This window comes from Natrix helvetica, assembly GCF_964273705.1.
Source record: "Natrix helvetica genome assembly, chromosome: 4".
In the NCBI taxonomy this organism is placed as follows: Eukaryota; Metazoa; Chordata; class Lepidosauria; order Squamata; family Natricidae; genus Natrix; species Natrix helvetica.
Window position 1 is genome coordinate 147,368,464 of NC_138550.1, and position 17,136 is coordinate 147,385,599.

General features: G+C 33.1%; 1 protein-coding gene across 2 annotated transcripts in view; it reads left to right on the forward strand.

Moving 5' to 3' along the window:
• The window catches only part of ZFPM2 (zinc finger protein, FOG family member 2), a 349,444-nt gene that overhangs the window by 65,767 nt on the left and 266,541 nt on the right, over nucleotides 1-17,136 (forward strand). The window contains exon 2 of one of the 2 annotated variants that reach the window (XM_081952811.1): nucleotides 12,884-13,042. The exons of the other annotated variant lie outside the window; for it this stretch is intronic. Within the exon in view, the coding sequence (XP_081808937.1) occupies nucleotides 12,884-13,042 (159 nt within the window). The remainder of the gene's footprint in view (nucleotides 1-12,883; nucleotides 13,043-17,136) is intronic. 2 annotated transcript variants of the gene reach the window in all.

Consider the following 17,136-nt stretch of genomic DNA (forward strand, 5'->3'; position numbering starts at 1 on the left):
GAGTAACTGAAGTTATATTCTTGTCACATTCTTGTGACAAATAATTTCTGAGGCGTGGAATAGACATGTGATGTGTTAACTGGTTGTCTGGCATTGGTAGTGATTAATGAAATGTTTTTGCCCTGAATGTTTATTTGCTGTAAATAAATACATTTACTTGTTTGGCTAAAAGGCATAAGAGGAAAATTATAATATAAATGCATTATAAAACCTGTGAAGAGTATTTGTATAGACGCATATGTTCTGATTTCCAAAAGTTGTTGTTTTACTTGAAATGCTGAAGCATGTATTTTAGCTGAATTTATGGTAAATAGACTATAACAAACTGAAGAGAAATGCAGTGTTATTTATCAATTCATAGAATAGAATTTGGCTCAAGATTTTTTTTTATGGTTAACGAGGGACTGAGGGAAGGATCAAGAAAACACTATTTCTTAGTCTCTTAGGAGTATTACAGTAAAACAGTATTACAGTAAAAGATAATATAAAAATTATAATATTTGCTACGGATGAATTTGGAACACAATGGCAGAAAATCACACATATAAAGAAATTACCACTAAATTGTTAAGTTGATGAATGGTTGGAGGTGATAGTATGTGGAGGTTCTTAATTAAGAGATGTTGTATATAAACTCGACGGGCCTGGGATATATTTTGCTTTGTCAAACACACTGGTTTTATATTTTTCCCATGTATTTTTTTCTGAAGAAAAAGAGCTTTTCCTGTTAACTTGATGATCTGTACTGTTAAATGCCAGATTGACTCTGTGAAACCAAGGGGGGCATTGTTCATTTAAACCTTATCTTAATGCTGATTTGTTTGTTCTTTTTCAGTTTAGTAAAGTTGGGTGGACTGGTCTTGATTGCTGACTGCTTTATTTTTAGCTGTTGCTGATAATAGAGTGTCCTTTTTAAAGGAATCCTAGCCTTCGTGCTGTTTTAAAATTATGGATTTTTTCTGTAAAATACAGAAAATGTTTGATTGAAACTGTTTGTATGAACCATTTTGGAATTAATTTCAATCTGGAGCACTAATTGAAAGCATCAAGAATGTGGTTGGTTGCATCAGAAAATTACTGTTATTTGTAACTTTTGTAACCCGATTATCTGTCATCACATTTTTGTAGACCAAGAAAATGATAATAGAGTGTTTAGCACAGCTTCTGTTCTGCCTCTTTTGTACATTGCATTGAAACCCACACATCTTAAAAGGACTGAGTTTGTGCTATAATGCTACTTTACTATTTAAAAAAATTTTTTTTAAATAAAATGATAGCTTTTGTTTTCCTTGCAACATTCAGATTATTTTTCATAATTTCTCCATCCTGCACTGGTGGGATGCCAAGCACATCTGTAAGGAGTCACCCTCTGTCTCTGTCGCTGGCTTCAGAGAAGAGAGCAGAGGGCGGGAGGGGAGGAGAGTGGAGAGGTGAGGAGAGGCAGCGTTTGAAGTGTTTGAATTTGCACTCTAAAATCCTTATATCTTGTTTTCCACTTGAAATTTGAATATTTGAGGCAAATGAGGATGGGCCTTACAAATGTTTTTTTTTCTATAAAAGTTTGGAGACTGATGAGGAAAACAAATTTGTTTGCTTAACTTAGGTTTTTAGTCCATTTTAGTAACAGCCAATTCCATGAGTTTACATTTCCAATATTCAGTTAAAAGACTAGGCAATGAAACATAACAATCCTGTCACCTCATATTATGCCATGGAGCAACTAAGGAAAGATCTGTATAACCATTAACCCCTGGGAACTTTTTATGGTTTCCACTGGTCTTCATCCCTTTTTGAAGTTTGATTCTTACAGTGGTATCAAAGTGTTACCATAATGCCTGGTGGTATTTTATAATATAGCGAGCTATGAAGATTTCTATGAAGCCATCTACACTTTCTTTTTAAATAGCAGTACAGGTAGTCCTTGACTTAAAATTTCTGTTGTCAAGTATTTGTTAGCATTTGTTAAGTGAGTTTTGCCCCATTTTACGACCTTTCTTACCACATTTGTTAAATGAATTATTGCAGTTGTTAAGTTAGCAACATGGTTGTTAAGTGACTCTGGCTTCCACATTCAGTTTGCTTGATAGAAGATCGCAAAAGGGGATCACATGATCCCGGGACAGTGTAACCAGAATAAATATGAGTCAATTGCGGCTGAATTTTGACCATATGACCACGGGGATGCTGCAACAATTGTAAGTGTGAAAAATGGTCATACAAGACTTTTTTTTAGTGCCTTTATAATTTTGAACAGTCACTAAATGAACTTGTTTTAAGTCAAGGATTACCTTTCTAATTTCTACAACTATTTCTGTCTTGTGAAACTATTTATGTTCAAACCAATTTATATTTCTGCAGACGTAATCACGTTACACTGCTTGTGACAAACAGATCTGCAAGCCACTTTTTAATGTTTCTTCTATATTACTAACATTAGCTGACCATCATATTTACTACTGCAGTCTATTACTATGATAATTTACACTTTAATTTGGATTTTCTACTGTTCTTTTAAGAAACAGTGTTAAAAATATCTGTCTTTTAATAATTCGTTAGGCTAATAATAAAATTCTTATACAAAGTTATAATAGATGTAGTTTGTATCATTTTCTAATTCAGCTCATTTTATTTTAGATGGCACTTTGTAGTGTTTTTATTTCAGTTTTTATTTCAGTTGTAAAATTTTGTAATTCTATTTTTTTTATTCTAAGATATGCAGCATATTAAGATGCCATACCCACTCCAAATTTTCTTTAGATGGTTGTACCTCTATTTACCCAAAATGCCTACTAAATTTACTGATGTAAATATGTAAAGAGAACTGCAAACCATCTAGCTTTGCTATAATGTGTTAGCGTCTCTCAGAGACTCAAGAAAGAATCATTCCTATCACTATAACTAGATGCTTTTCCCAGTTTGTTACATCTTCAGTTATTTCCATTCTTGGTTAAGATAACAACAACAACACATTAAATTTATTTTCTGCCTGACTCCTGGCTAGTATGGACAAGTAAAGATTATAGGAATTCAGCATGGGACCTTATGCTTCAAGTATAAACATATATTATGATCTCCATCTAGAAGAAAATGTATATACTGTATACTGAAGTGTCTGAAATGACTTTGTGTGGAAAAACTTTAAAAAAAAATCCTCCTCAGTTATGTTCTCAGCATCTGGTATTCTGGAATATACTTACCGAAAGAATAATATATGTATGAATCATTTAAATTTGTTTCATTCCTTCACTGGATGCTTTTGTGTTGAATTCCTTAGTATTAATCTTATTATACGATTCTAATTCTAAATATTAGGAGGCAAAAATCTCTGTCTACAATCTCCTTGAAATGTTTACTATTGTAGGATACATTGTTTAATTTTGTAAACTTTCTATCATTCTTTCCTTAATTACCTTTATTCTAAGGAAAAAATCCCCAAACTTTGCTTTCCTTCCTCATTCAAAAGAAGTGCAGTTTCAGCTCCTTGATCTTGATGCTGTTTTTTGTACATTCACCAACCATATTTTCTGCTGTGATTGTTTAAATTTTGTATTTGTATTAATGGGGAGGTCGTATCAGGTGAGGGTCACAAGACCATCGCAAGATCCACTGGCCATTTTTTAGCTATCCCAATTTCACATTATAAAAGACTATACTTGGGGCTGAATGAGACATGCAGTCCACCAAATGTTTACTTAAATCTGTTTATTTAATCTTGCAATTTATCAGAGTACCCGAAGTGCTCTTTATTTGTAACCAATATTCAGTGTTCACTTCTAGAGCTTATGCAATTAACCATTTTTAACAAAAACAGAAAATAATCATGATTTGGTTTCTATTTTGTGTGTAAGTATACCTTCAAGAAGTTAATTACAGTGACTGATGCAAATCGAAAGCAAAATAAATAGTTCTTGGTTAATTGGAGTTTTTTTATGATCTGAATCTTTCATTTCAGGTTAAATAGCCATGTAAACAATAACATGATCATTAACTTTAGGTTAATTATTGTAGGTGTGTGTATGGAGTTCAGATTTCACTGAAAATATATGCAGTTGTTTCAGTATAGCTGATTAGATTGTTGTAAGATCTTTAAGCTAAACTTTGTAGTTTAGCTTAAAGCAATATTTTTTTTTTAAAAAAAGATAATTCAGGAAAAGCAAAACATGGCAACATATATATTAAATGAAAGTGGATTTGTCCTTATATTTTCTAACTAGTATATCATTTCCCTGCTACCAGTTTGTTTTCATTTAAGATCACTGATCTTAAATCATAAAAGCATTTACAGCATGGGATCATAATATTTGAAGGTACACCTCTTCCTATATATTTTTACCCAATTTATAAAATAATTTATCAGAAGATCTAATTTGGATACCCATGTACTTAGCTATTGTAATAGAGATGACTGGAAAAAGGCCTTCTCAGTGTCCCTTACCTCCCTAAACCTGAAATGCCTTTTTAGTAGAAGGTGCTTAGAGGCTTTTAAATACAGTAATATGTAGTGTGACAATATGCTATAAGGGAGCCTTTGAATTCATTTTCCTACTATCATATTGTTCTTCTCAAGTAGTGAAAGAAACAATGCGCAAAAGAAATTACAACAGCAATAGTGAAAAGTAAAATGAAGTCTCCTTAATTCTATTTATCACTGACATGATTCACTAAATTTCTCCATTTCTTTCTGGCTTTGCAAATGATCCTTATATGCACCATGTCTATTTACCATTTACCAATAGTACCACAAAGTACTATTTACTTTGTCTTTTGTTCTTTAAACTTCTCATAGCAGTCTCATCTACAACATTATTGGTCTTTTGTTTCCTCTGAATCTTTTCCTTTCTTTATAGATTTATTTCATGATTTCATACTCACTTATCTGTGCAGCCATATTACCACATTGTCCTTCTTTTGTACTGGGCACTTTCTGATGTATTTAATCCCCACATAGCCATCACCCATTCATTTTTAACCTTGTCTCTTATTTTACCAACACACTTCGTAAATATACTATTTCTAGAGTACTTGACTTAACTTTTATGTTTCTTGCCCTTTCTTACAAATAGTTCACTCTATTTTTGCTGTCAAATAGGACTATCTTACTTTCTAGTGTATTACTTTTCAGATTCATGCTCCTTTTTGCACCCTACAATGTAATATTCACTGCAAATCATTCAAATGTTCAGTCAACATGGCATACAAATTCACATTACCAACCAACACTTATCTAACATCACACTTTATACATATATCCATAAATAGTTTCAACAGCCAGGGGGACATTACATTGTTTTATTTTACTCTCTGCTCAGTGTTGAACTATTCACTAAGTATTCAGTTTATTCTCATGCTTGTCTTTTATTATAAACCAATTCTCTAGCACTCAGAAATCAACTTTGAACTTCCACACTGATACAAAACTGTGAGTCACGTGTATTAGCATATACTTCCAAAATTACATACTTTGTGAATATTATAAAAAAGAATCTGAAACAATTAACACTAGAAAGTATTCATTGGTTCTATTTGTATCACGAGTGGAGGATACTGAATATTGTAATCCAGCTAACGATAGAGACATAACGGAGTTGGTAAAAAAGCATAATCAGAAGTAAACCTTCCACTTATGCATGTGTTACCAAATGAAATAGTTCTTGCAAAGCAATATACAGTAAATACTGTTAATGATCATGAAGGGAGTTATACAAATGGACATACTCTGAGCAACCAATAATTCACAGACTACTACCAAATCCATTACAAAGATGAGGCAATATAAACTGTGCAGCAATTTATAAGAAGGCAGAAGTCCACAGAGGTCCACAGAATAAGGCAACTATAATTAGAATTGAACTCGTGGTCCTTCAGGGAAACCTAGGATGCAACATTTTATTTATTTATTTATTAAATTTATATGCCAGTCATCTCACTGATAAGGCAACTCTAGCATACAGGTTTACACCAAATATCCCTGAGGTTAAAAACAGTTTTGTTTATGAAGATACTCAAGGAGAACAAATGAAATAGTCAGAGGATGATTCAAATACTTCAAAATAAGAAATGACCAGAGGCCAACAGATATGTCAGACTTATATACAACCACTTTGCAAGAGAAGAAGCCATCTGAACCAAATCCAAACTTAAGTCAGTCAACACATTTGACAAAAATCTAATATAAAGACAACTATCCTACACTTCCTTTAAATCAACAATTGTAATTCTGTGTGTTTTTAATGATCTTCCATAAGTTCCAGAGCCAAATCTAGTCTGTACAATTCCTGGCCAGTATGAATTCACACTGTGCTTCCTAAGTTTACTGTACTTCCATTGTGATATGATTTTTTTAAAATAACTATGAAGTCAAGCTTACGTTTGGAGATTTCAGTTTATTTTCTGTATAGTTTTCCTGGCAATAAGGTAGAAAAACTTTTTTGGTGTTGCCTTCTTCTGTGATGTTTTTCTGACTTTCCACTCTAGCAAACAGTCCTAGCAATCTCTGGTGGTCTCCCATCAAAATATCTGGGCAGACTTAGCATAGCCTTTAGCCTAGAGAAGGTTGAATAGGTTCTGTAATTTGCCGTGATATAAACTATATCCTAAAGTGATGTTTTGAATATTTTCTTTCTTTGCCTGTAGATAGATTAAATATTCATATTCCAAAAGACTACCCATATTTGGTTTTCCTTCAATAAACTGGTGGGATTCTTTGCCTGCTTCAATTGGGTATGATTTAAATACAACAAGATGTCAAGCTTGACTTACATAATTAGATATTGGTAATGGTATTTGGTGGTGATGTAAGTCTTTTAAATATTTATATTTCCATTTGTATATATGAATTATATACATGTAGAAATTTAAGTATATTGTTCCTGTGTCAGTAAGAAGCATTGGTTCTGTGATATAGAGATGGAGCATATAACGTGTGTGTGTGTGTGTGTGTGTGTGTGTGTGTGTGTAGAATGGATATTCTAAATTAATCTGGCCTTTGAAGAAAGAAAAGAAAGTAGTGAATATTTAAACAGGAGATGCAAAATTTCCGGAAGAAATTAGTGTTCGTTTTCTTTGATCTTGCACTGATCTTAATGCAAGGTTCACTTAATCGTAAGAAGTATGTTAATCACTAAACACACTGGAGTATTATTTCAGGCTTCAAAGCTTTACTTACATCCTATTTTTATTTCTTATAACAGATGTGAATAGGCAAAAACTTGTTAATAGCAGTGCTCAGTATATATAACTTGTACAGTGTTTGAAAGATATTGAATGGATACATGGGACATTCTTTATTTTCCCCTTATCCAGTTTTACTTTACAACAAATGCTTCATTAGTCTCTAGAATCTGTTATCAAATATGTAAACTAGTCATAAGTAGTATCTTCATTAAGGCATGATCAAGATTCCTTAAACTGGGATAAACTTAATTTTGAGCTTATGGTACTCCTACTAATAACCAGAGATAGTGATAGGGATAGAATGTGAATATTTCCCATCATTTCCAGATAAATATTTTCAGTCAAGGCAAGTTCTCAATATGTTAGTCATACTTAGAACATATAACGTGATAATATCATATAGTAAAAATATTGTTATCAGGGTACAAGAATCTTATTTGCATTTTTATGTTCACATTGAAGTTAGTATCCATTACCTTCAAAAACTGCCATTCACCATTATAAGACATCAATAGTACCTGATTTTGTATAAGAAATATAAGAGATAATATCATCTGATATCCATAGTTCAAAACTTTAAAAAAAACTCTACTGAGGAGAAGATGGGTTGGATTGGATTAGATATCTCCCCTCAATGGAAATTTCATTCAAACCTCTTAAATAAGACAAGTGGAAGAACATTATTAAAATACTGTAAAGTTCTAAACTACTTAAACATCTAAAGGCTTTTGAAAACTTTATACCCAAGCTTAGTTAATTCTGTCATGCACGAAGGTGCGAAAAGATTGAGCAATGATGAATGTTAATCCACTTTTATAAAATCAAAGGGTTCATTTTTTTACTGTAAAGAAATTATTTGAATAAAATTTGACCCTTTCTTGAATAGTTTTTAGGTCAAATTGAACCCTGTGTTAAAATTCTCTAATATCTTCCTTGTATTAGCATTTCAAAACTCAATTTAAATACCCATAGAGTTCTTTTTAATAAACTTTATAAAATTCAGGTAATTTCCTTCAACTTCCTTGATTGAAGAAAGGCAGTAGGCAAAGATATATAAGAAGATGCACAGCTATGAGCAAAACCTGAAATCAATTATATATAAAAATAACATAACACATGGAACGAAATTAATCAAAAGAAAAAAAAATTGTACTATGTGATTCTCTAGTCTTCTACCTGCAGGCAAGGAACATAAATGAAAAAAAAAAAACCTCGCACAACATTCTTCTCTCAGATAAGGAAAAAATTAATAAAAATGTTTCCTTCCCACAGATCCCCTGATGCAACTAATGTTAAAAGTGAGCAGCTGCAGGAAAAAAAACTTGTTCATTTAAAATACTTTCCATTTTCCTCGGCCAAAGAAAAAATAGCTTTTGTCTTCTGGATTAACTCAATTACATCAGGTGTATGTCTGTAGTCTTCAAAAACAGTGCCATACCCTTCTTATCCTTGTCAAACGGCTCTAAAGTGACTTGAAATTATTTGACACAGAGTTTGAGAAGAGAGAAGATGGATAGGTAGAGATAGATGATAGATAGATAGATAGATAGATAGATAGATAGATAGATAGATAGATGATAGATAGATAGATAGATGATAGATAGATAGATAATACTTGATATGACTTGGTTTTAACATTAAATCATTCTAAAACCTATATAGGTCTTAATTAAAAGCTCTGAATTATGCTCATATTTAATCATTTAAATGAGCCAGCAGTTTGCTGCATCCAACAAAAAAGCCAACACAGTAGGCTGCATAAACAGAGCGATAGAATCAAGATCATGTAAAATGTTAATATCACTTTCTAATGCCTTGGTAAGGCCATACTTGGAATAATGCATCCAGTTTTGGTCACCACAGTGTAAAAAAGATGTTGACACTCTAGAAAGAGTGCACAGAAGAGGAACAAAGATGATTAGGGGACTGGAGGCTAAAACATATAAAGAGCAGTTGCTGGAATTGGGAATGTCTAGTTTAATGAAAAGAAGGACTAAGGGCGACATGACATGAGTGTTCAATATCTCAAGGGTTGCCACAAAGAAGAGGGAGTCAAGCCGTTCTCCAAAGCAACTGAGGACCGGACAAGAAGCAATGCACACAAAACAATGGATTGAAACTAATTAAGAAGACAACCAACTTAGAACTAAGAAGAAATTTTCTGACAGAACAATTAATCAGTGGAACAGCTTGCCTCCAGAAGTTGTGAATGCCCCAACATTGGAAGTTTTAAAGAAGATGTTGGATAACCATTTGCCTGAAGTGGTGTAGGATTTCCTGCCTAAGCAGCGGGTTGGACTAGAAGACCTCCAAGGTCCCTTCCAACTCTGTTATTCTATACCTAATCAGTAGTAGAATGAGACTTGTATGTATTCATTTAATTGAACTTGTATGTTGCCTCAATTAGCATTAAAGGAAAAAATGAAAAACAAAAGATAAAACTCACAAATGATGATGATGTTCATGTAAAAAAGAAGAACACATCAGAGAAGAACACAACAAAGACTGCAATATGTAGGTTAAAAAAAGAAGTCTAATATTAAGGAACAGGTCATAACTACTGTATCCCAGGTTCTGTTTGAAGAGCCAGGTTTTGTGAAAAGCATGACAGGTGAAGTCCACATAAGTAGGGGAATGTTGCTCTGTAGGGCAGGTGCAACCATATAGAATTTTTATGATATATCATTGATTAAAAATGGAAGTTAAATCTGAGGATCATCATAGTTGAATACTAAAGTAGGTCTAAATTACCAATATCCATATAGCTCAGTAGCATACATTGTCTAGATCCAATAGCTGAAAATTAGATTGTTTGAGCTATATTCACACAATTACCCATAGTTTCATTCAGATCACTCCCATCTTTGAATGTTTAGTATTTCATAATAGATCAGGTTTGCATTTTTGTAGGGTAATTTAGGTAATAGTACATAGCTAAATCTGAAAATAGGAATTCAATTTTCAGAATTCAATTTAGAGACTGAGATGAATTAATTTTTTAAACTCCCCTTCTGAAATTTCAAATACTGTTTTTATGGCATATATTTTTAGGAATACTGGTAATGAAAAAAAAAAACCAAAGAGAGGGATGGTACAATTGAAATGACCAGGAGCTGCAAATTGTTATATTGAAAGTCTACTTTTCTCTTTAAGTTCATAATGTAATAATTTATGTTTTAAATATGGTATAACTTTGATGCAGATTCATTTTATATTTATTGCATTGTAGCTCCTGTAACTGATACTGCTTTAAACCTTGGTAAACTACTGACTAAGTTCTGTCATGTGATGCAAGAGAATGGTAGCATACACAGTTAATTTAGATAAATATTGAAAAGTGGGGACTAAATTCTCTTAGTTTAAAAATGTATACATATTTCTCTCAGTTTATATTTGGGTTATGTTCCCACATAACCTCATATAACATAAATTCACATGAAGTGAGACACTGAATTGGTGGGGGGAAATGGGATTGTGGGGTATGGTGGCAAATTTTGTAACCCAAATTGATATACAAATATGCTAATAAAACTTAGAGCTTTATTATAAACATTACTTTGCTCATCTATGTTGACTGATGTCCTATGCAGATGAAAAGTTTTTTCTCCATTTTTATCACGGCTGGAATTTTAAAAAATTCAGTAAAGGAATTTTGGATAGGAAAAGACTCGATTGACCTACTTGAAGGTCATGAGAATCTGGCTGTTTTCTCATTAGTAGAGCTCAAATTTCCTGTTTCTGTAAGTTGTTTTGCATTTGAATTCTTCAATTCATTTTCTCTATTGACGGATATGTTTGGGCTATATTAAAATGATTCGGAAAAGGTGTTTTAGAATGCATTGGCGTGTTAATGCACCATCTCTGTAAAGTAGCCATATTTTTTCTGAGTGAGCTTTTAAAACCATTAAAATGGTTTTAAAATAAAATAAAAAATAAATAAAAAAGGGTTCCTAAATTAGCTTTATTTGTTTTCTGGGTTTGGAAGTCTGAGAAAAGTCTGAGAAAAGATACAATGCATCTGTAGACAATATTCCATTTCATTATAAACCAGCCTTACCAGGTGGAAATTCAAGGACATCAATGCTCATAGAAGTTTTATTTGTTGGTCACTTTGAAATCATGGAATGTAATACTTCTAATGTTGTGTTTGTCTCAATATCCTCTTTTTCAGTTGTACGAAAAAGCATTAAGATTCATTTATAATGTGGCATTTAAAATAGTGTTATTGTTGGCTCTTATATAGCTATAGTTTTATTTTTTATTATTTTGATTTGTTTACACTTTTTTGATATTCCCGTAGAGATAAAATTAAAATTTTTTTTGCTTAATAAGCAAGATAAATACATGAACGGGTGTGAACAATAAGGCATTCATCAAAACTTTGCAACTGATTTGGTGTTTTTAAAAATTGTTATCTGCCTATCTATTTATTTTTAATTTGGATATCTTAGCTATAGCAGCCTGATTAAAAACTTGGAATATACTAGTTAGCATAGCTCAAATGTAATAAACAGTAATAAATAGATTAACTACATTGTGCTTATTCCTTTGAGATGTAATATGAGTCATGGCTTTGCTGCTTGAAGTTAGATAACAAAATCTATTTTTAATAAAAAATATTTTTCTTATTTATTGGTATTTTTATCAGTACTTTTATATAATACTTTAAATAATATTGTTTAGACTGTAATACTATTTAATGGAAATACTTTTAATGAAATTTTAGTATACATAATTTTAATGATATTAACATACTAATTTCAAAATGTAGTTTAACATAACTTTTATAAATACTATGTTTTGCCTCTGAACAGTAAGGCGTTATTGGGACTTAGATGAATGATAATTCTAGAACTGAAGATTGTAGATTTGGTTAGACTTAATAGCAAGATGGTACACAAAAATAGCATGGCTGACACTATGGACATGGAATACAACCTGAGATAAGTTGAGATAATTCTAGCATTCTAATCTCTCCAGAACAAATAAAATCCTTAAGGAACAAACCAGAGTTCTTAAATGATCAGAAAAGAGGAATAGTAATAGGAGGCTTACCAATGTAAGGGACAGAAACAAAACTGTTTGGATCAGATAAGAATAGCAAGTTGAATTCTGCCTTTCTGTTATGCATATCCAGCACATGGCGAAAAGGTTATCAAATTGACTCATTGCTATATTTTCCTGCTTATATACACAATAAGAACAGGATAAACTTTTCAGGGAATGGTAAAGCCATGCATAAGAAGAAAGTGCTCCTGATAATATATTCGTGAGGAAGATTTTTTTGTCAATTTGTAATTTAAGAAAGGTAATCAGAATATTTTGAGGTATGGAATAGATTTTATGACTGGTATAAGTTAAGATGACAAGACTGGAACAAATGTATATATGGTGATCGAACAGAAGGACAGACAATGTATTAAGTAGAATAACTGTTAATGGTTGAAACTAGCTGTACATAGTGTGAATATATGATCACCCCGACTCCGCGACATTGCATTGTTTTAAATGTAAAAACAATAAAAATATATTTTTTTAAAAAAGAAAGGTAATCTTCTGATTTTAATTCTCATTCATTCATTCTCTCCCTATCTCCCTCCCTCCCCCCTCTCTCTTGTTGATCACCTGTTTCTACATACAGAATCCCAAATCAAATCTTTAGGTATGGCTTTTGCTGCTGTATTGGTACAGTGTTCTTGTTTTTTTAAAGGCCCCCTTGAAGATGCTGTTGAGGATGAAGAGGAAGAGTGCCTATCTGAGGAAAATGAAATTATCTCCAAAGAAGACTTTCCCCTGGAGGGAAACTTTTCTGCAGAATTTGAGTCTGGGAATCTGAACTGTGAAGATGTGGAATACTTTTGTAATAAAGGTAATCAATATTATGCAGTTCTTGGTTCAGGCATAATGTAAATTGATTTTGTTCTCTTTGGAATTGTCTTATAAATTTACAGTGACTCCTTGGACTTTATAGGCCATGGATGTCAAAGTTGATCGCATCACGTGATGTATTGTGATTTTTTTTTGCCTTTGCAGAGCCAGGGTGGGTGTGGCCTGCGTGTGCTGCCAGTTTGACACCACTATTATAAGGAATATATCTCCGGAAGAGCAATATGTTACATAAGGCCACTTCTTAGTAACTTTTTTCATAGCAATTGTGTCTTAATGCTTTATTGGCAATTGTACACCAACTTTTCTGCCTACTGAGGTAATCTCTGATGTCAACTTGAGAAACCACAGGCTATAATGTGTTTGGTGCTAGATTGATTGATTGATTGATAGATTGATTATGTATCATCAATTCATTTTCAGTTCCTACCAAACACATAGATAGAATTTCTTCCTAATGATCTATATCTATGCTGGTCTTTCAAATCCTCCAGCATTCTCTTCTTCTCTTTCTTTCCTCTTTTCTCAGCATTAGAGCCTTTTCCAGAAAGCTAGGTCTACATATAATGTGTCCAAAGTAGAATCATTGGAGCCTTGTCCTTTATGTCTTGAGTGACAATACTGGGCAGATTTTTAGATGATCCAATGGTTTCATTTCTTGGCTTTCCATATTTTCAACAGTCTATATCAACGCCAAAGTTCACAGGAGTCAATATTGTCTCTGTTCTCTTCCTCAGAGTTCAGTTTCACTCCCACAAAGTGTCTCAAAAAATGCCATGGTTTACATGATTCTGATCTTTGAGATAAAGAGATATCATCTTTTCCATGGCTTTCATGGCTATACCAAATGCTAATCTAATCTAGAACATTTCTTCATGTTTATTCCTTTACTATTGATGGCTGAACTAGAGGTGGGCATCACATAATGTAATAATCAGTTCGTCCAGAACTGAAAATATGAGTGCGTGCCTTCCGCGCATGCTCGCTTAATCAAGAATACGATTATATAGGACGGGACAGCGCCGAGGCGGGTGGATGGGCCCAACCCAAGTTTGGTGTTGTATGTTTTAAGAATCCAGGGTGTCTATATGGTAAGAGTCTAGATATGAATAACAACTTGAAGTCAGAGAGATAAAGTTGATGCTGATTCCAGGAGTTGGGCTTCAGAATTTGAGTGAATTTAACTAAGGATGTCAGCATTCATTTACACTGATCCCATTGTTATTTAATTTAGCATTTTTCTCTTTCCTGCTGCATTTATAGGGACCTTTTGGGGGACATTTTAATGCTGACGAAATCTTTGGCAAACTGGAAAAGTTCCTACTATGTCCTCTACTTTCTGATTTTATATGACCATGTGTAAATATTTCCTGCAGCTTTTATGTTTTGTTCGAACAGCCAACTTATTTGCTGTCTTGTCTGTGTATTTTTAAGATAATCAGAAAGGTCGAACTTTTTTTTTTAAAAAAGAAGATGCTTTGAATCAGTAATGATTTTCTACCTCCTCAAGAATATCTTTTGTGTTTTCCTAATGCTAAGTAGCCAGAAGCAGAATTAAGACAAGGCAGTTCTACCTGTAATCATTTTGAGGTCCACGGGGAAGCCTTTACGGATGATAACTTTGCTCCTTTTTTCTTAACAGGATTAAGAAGTCCCATACTTTGCATGTCTTGCATATAGTGATGAGTTTTCAGGGTGTGCTTAGCCCAAACAGTTCAAAAGGGAAGGGAGAAAAGAAACTCTCCCGAAAAGCCAATATGACTTTGTTTTTTACCTTGCTGGAGGAACTGTTTGTGCAAATCGTCTATAAGCTTATTGACCTGCATCTTTGACTCCTTGTTTTCTCTGGATTTGACTGGAGTGTAGACACTGATAGAGCCGTGATAGAGGTGATTGAACAGCTCCCAGCTTGGCTTGGCATCAGGCCCCACAACCCCCTTAGGACTGACATTATCATTCTCTGAAAATACTTCATGTTTTCTCAAACTAACACAGTCTTTTTTTTTTTTAAATTTATTTTTAATTCTTCCGGGAGCCTTTATGTAAGAGTTTTAAAGAAAATGAAGGGCACAGTAATTTTTAGTAAACAAAGATAGCGTATAAAGTATGATGAGAGGTATCACTTAAAACAATAGGATAAAAAAAGCAAAGTTACTGTTTATAATTTGTGAAAATGATTTTAAAAATCAGCACTATCAGATGCCTAATTTTATAAACAAAAGTGAAGGAATTTTCTCTTGGATTGTCTTTAATTATACACTCAAGTATAGTCACTCTGTGTATCTGTGTATGTATTCCTCTGCTGTTTTTTCTAAAGCTTGAGGTTGCTTTTTCAAAAGGAGCAGTTGCTATGAAAGTAAAATAATAATCAGAAGGAATATTTTTCTGCAATTACAGTTCTTCTGGAATATGACTTGTTTTCTGCAATCTGTTTTAAACGAATATTTGAAATCCATAAAAATCTGCTTCCAGTTTTACCTTTCCCGGAAGCAAACAGGGATAGCTAAAATTAAAATATAAGCATACAGTGACCTTTTTGATTACCACATTTGAGATCAAAAAAGTTTTCTTTTGTAGGTCTGGTTGAGCTTAAACTTTGAGGGAAATTGCTTGTAGAAGAAATTAAAAAATATATTTGTTGTGGAATATATTTGGTTTCCAATTATGACATACTGGTGTTAATGGACTTAGATAAAAAATATTGAAGAATATTTGATCCTGTGTCCTCATAAACCCTATTGTTTATGTTTCCAAACATTCAATTTTATGTAGATTGCATACTCAGGAAATTAAATGTCCTTTAAAATGTTCTTTCATGTCTTCTTTTCTGTGTTATCTATATCACATGATCGCATATGTACAATACTGCATTCAGTTCTGGTTGCCACGATGTAAAAAAGATGTGGAGACTCTAGAAAGAGTGCAGAGAAGAGCAACAAAGATGATTAGGGGACTGGAGACTAAAACATATGAAGAACGGTTGCAGGAACTGGGTATGTTTAGCTTAATAGAAAGAATGACTAAGGTAGACATGATAGCAGTCTTCCAATTTCTCAGGGGTTGCCACAAAGAAGAGGGAGTCAAACTATTCTCCAAGGCCTCTGAGGGTAGAACAAGAAGCAATGGGTGGAAACTAATCAAGGAGAGAAGCAACTTAGAACTGAGGGGAAATTTCCTGACAGTTAGAACAATTAATCAGTGGAACAGCTTGCCTCCAGAAGTTGTGAATGCCCCAACACTGGAAGTCTTTAAGAAGATGTTGGATAGCCATTTGTCTGAAACGGTATAGAGTTTCCTGCCTAGGCAGGGGGTTGGACTAGAAGACCTCCAAGGTCCCTTCCAACTCTACTATTGTATTATAATTCCTGGTGAATTTTTAGGATCTTTTGTATTCTGGACTTCATCGAAAAAATTCTGTATTAATCAGTCCACTTCTGTCAGAGATACATTAATGACCAAACTGGATTCCAAGCAACTTGTTAGCTTTCTCTCTTAGTTGTCATGATCTCATCTAAAATAAGTGATAATTACGCCATTTCATTAAAACACTTCCTTGACTTTAGTTCAAGCAGACATTACAAATACACTATTCATATAGTATATATACAGAGATAGTACCAAGAATGCATACAGAACTATCCATTGCTTGATAACCTTTTGTCTGTAAATAATTGTATAGGAGTCCTCTAAAGAAAATGATCAACTTAGTATTTCCAGAAGAAAAACCTTTTGGTCTCTGTTGTGTATGAATGTTTCAGGAATGTCAATAACAGAAGATTCACAATGCTTTCCTGAAGCTGTAGAATGGGAGTTTGCTTCAGTAGGGCAACAACTTTGTCAAAACCATAGTCTTACCAGGATCCTTATTAATGAAGATCCAGATAGCTCAGCAAGAGTACTTGCTTGCATGTTAAAGGTCTCAAGCTGAGTTCCCATATTTTGTGTTTGATGGAAATTTGGGAAAATTGCTTGTTTGGAGAACCTATTGACAATCAGTGTGGGCAGTGCTCAAGTACAGTTTATTACCATCACGTAATAATTTCTGATTTAACTGGTTAATTATTCAGCATCTTTGAT